Here is a 3,176-nt window from a genome sequence, read left to right as displayed (position 1 = left end):
ACACATGACTTTGTACCCGAATGATGATGCGATGCTTGATGACTGGTTTTAGTTCCAGCTTTGTTGACTCTTCTAGTAGAGAATGATTTTGGCTATGTTTGGGTTTGAGATGATTTCAGTTTTTATTGCCCTCGGTCATGGTCGCATTGTAAGGGTTAGCATTAGCCTAGAGATTGTAAGAAAGATTTCTTGGCTGAGTTTTTTATGATCATGAAGGATTAGCTTAAAATATTGAACTTCCTAAAAATATAAAAATCAATTATCCCTACCATGTCACTCGGGTATGTACGCCTTTTTATATCTAAGGGTTATCAATAACTCACCTATTAGCGGATTAATATTCTCGTGTCGTAATCCGTGTGCTATTACGAGCAGATCCATCGCCTTCGTCTTGAGTTCCTGGGACGACCCAGAGCTGAGTGGTATTTCTTTCAGTTGAACTAAATCACCCTGAAAGAAATAATAAATATGAAAACGCAATTATATTGATCAGGGATTGTGCTACGTAGGTGGAAATAGGAAGCCTTTTCTTTATGTGTTTTAGGGAAATACTTTAAGTTAGTTACATATATATGTGCTTACGAATGCGTTCAACATTGGAACAGATAAAACCACTGTGGTAGATAAAAGGATAACAGGTGAATGTATAAAAGCGTGGATACATAATTGATTGAAAGAACTTCCTTGGGTAGCAATTTGGGACGGTTCGTGCGGTGAGTGCAATCTCATGTGAAAGTAAAAAGGTACAAATTTATTGCATTCCGTAAGTAACCCTGCGGATTGAACTACTGTAATGGAACACAAATTGTTACTTCCACTGTGTTCGATTGGAATACGTACGTTGTATCGTGCTTTGAACTCCAGCGCTGCTCCCCCACTGGTGGTGTTATGCCGGACCAGCGTCTCACTGCCCGAGCTAGTCTTGGGTGGCACGGGTAGACCGAGATTTTTCAGCGAACCGATCGATCCTTTCAAAAGGTCCGGTTTGTCCACCTCCGGTCCACCAAACTCCTGTATCTGTTGGAGCCAACAGCACAGCATCGCTTCGATACCCTCGTCAACCTGGCAGAAGAAAAGATGACAGAACGGAAGAAAACGTTTGATTGAAAAGGAATGGAGACAATTTCGTAATGCAGCTATAGCTTAAGATATTGAATTAGCTGTTTTTCCTTGGTCAGTCGGACAATGCTGGAGTAAGTTGAAAAGGATGAATAAATTATACGGATAAATGGAATGAATCAGTTTTGATTGTTCCCAATCAATTAGCTATGGCTAATTAATATTTGCATTAATGATGAGGGCTGAACATTTATTCGAGTTTCGAAGAAGAGAGTAAAAAGAAGGGGGGGGGGGAGGGTACGCGAAAAATGTATTAACATGAAGAAAAGCTTAACATGTTTTATAATTTTGGTATTTTTGCTTAACAGGGTATCCAAATATTCAAACATGTACATGGCCAGAAAAGCCTTCATTTTTAACTTTCCCTTCTACCTCCGAAGACAATAGTGGAAAATTTTTGTAGCAATGATGTTCACGTGGACTCAGTGGCGGATCCAGGGGATTGTCTTGGGGGTCCGGACCGCCCCCGAAATTTTTTAACTTCTTGAGAAATTTTAAAATAGTTTCTATTTTAAATTCGTTCTACACTCAAAATCATTCCAAACCAGATTCGACCACCAAAACGGATTTTAATTAAATGGCGGTACATATTTCATTTTACGTATTGTACAATGAACATTTCAAAATCGAAATTCCGGACTCCTTCCGAAATTTTTTTCTGCATCCGCTCCTTCGTGGACTTCTTTAATTTTTATCAAATATTATACGAAAAATTTGTTATTTCAAACGTGATTTGATCGTTTTAAGTGTATGATTGGGTGTCCTTCCAAAGGTATACAGACTAATAAACTAAAAAATCTGTTCATCAATTAATTAAAGTCATGTTTTCATAAAGTGAATCGTTTTCGAAAATTTTCAGTAATCCCCTGCGATCATGAATAATAAACTTCGTATTCATGAAGCTATTTGTGTTTCCAAAAAACTAGTTTTCGCAAAAAAAAAATACATGGAAAAGGATCGGTCAGTGTATGGAGTTACACTCTTATGTTTGATAGGCTTATTGTTTTCCGAATATGTCTAGTTTTCTTTTATTATAGACGAATTTCGCGCTAAATCGTATTCAGGTTGGCAGCACCCTCTCTGAAACTTTCTGTACATGAAGACTTTATTACAAAAATCAACTCTGCATACTTTGTTTTTCCAAAAATGATCTTTTGAAAAGAGTCAAACTTTTTTTACCAATTTTTTTCAAATGTTCATAAAATGACAAATTCTAGAGCAAAATGTTGTAGGGATGTTTTCGACAAAATAAATCCAATTTTTGAAAAAAAAAAAAATATCGAAAAAATTCTTCATCTACTCCTATACAGAAAAAATTGATTTGAAAAATTTAAAGTTGATTTACGAAAAAAAATCATCTTGGATTGAGATGAAATTTTGTTCCAAAATAGGTAATTATGCTCCCTACCTACCGTAAAAATTCAAATTGGGTACTTTGAAGGAAAAAAAGTTATTTGAAAAAAAAATTTCCTTGTCCAAACTGAATTTTTTTCAGTATATTTTTATCGAAAACTAAACCAATGAAAGTCGGTGTAGGAGTTGATACCATTTAGAAAAATAACCTAACTAGGTGAATGTTTAACGACTGTGGGTATGTACGTATTATGCGAGTTTCGGCAAAGCATAATTTTTCTAAGCTTGATTTTCTGTGCACTAGTTAGAGCGAATATGCTTTGTTTGTGTCTGTCATTTTCCGTCCACTCCATTACTATAGTAGACGGAAAAGGAGAGACACAAACCAAAGCATATTCGCTCTAACTAGTGCACAGAAACTCAGCGAGTAAGCTTTTTCATTTTGTTAACAGTGAGTCGCATAAATATTGTTACACATGATCCACTATCGGACGCCATTACAAATTACACACTATAGACAACCAATTTCGGACATACAAACATACACAACAACAAAACATATAGTTCCTAATCCTTGAAAAATGTGAAATACATTCACCGAAACTGTCGGACATTGAAACAACAAATCGTTTTTGCTGTTTTATTGACTGCTTTGCCGAAACTCACATAATAACCTAATTAGGTAATTCATTCTAATGATGCAC

The 3,176-nt window shown here is 35.8% G+C and overlaps 1 protein-coding gene across 1 annotated transcript; it reads right to left on the bottom strand.

The window, feature by feature from the left end:
- Nucleotides 1-323: 323 nt before the first annotated feature.
- LOC131695286 (uncharacterized) lies at nucleotides 324-1,062 on the bottom strand (the record flags this gene model as incomplete). Its single annotated transcript, XM_058983755.1, has 2 exons — nucleotides 324-450; nucleotides 841-1,062. Coding segments are annotated over 2 exons (349 nt in total), but the record flags the coding sequence as incomplete, so codon positions are not given.
- Between the last annotated feature and the right edge of the window lie 2,114 nt (nucleotides 1,063-3,176).

Source organism: Topomyia yanbarensis, unplaced genomic scaffold, assembly GCF_030247195.1.
Source record: "Topomyia yanbarensis strain Yona2022 unplaced genomic scaffold, ASM3024719v1 HiC_scaffold_311, whole genome shotgun sequence".
NCBI classification, from domain to species: Eukaryota; Metazoa; Arthropoda; class Insecta; order Diptera; family Culicidae; genus Topomyia; species Topomyia yanbarensis.
Note: the sequence above shows the minus strand (reverse complement) of the source record. Positions and strands in the feature narration are given on the sequence as shown.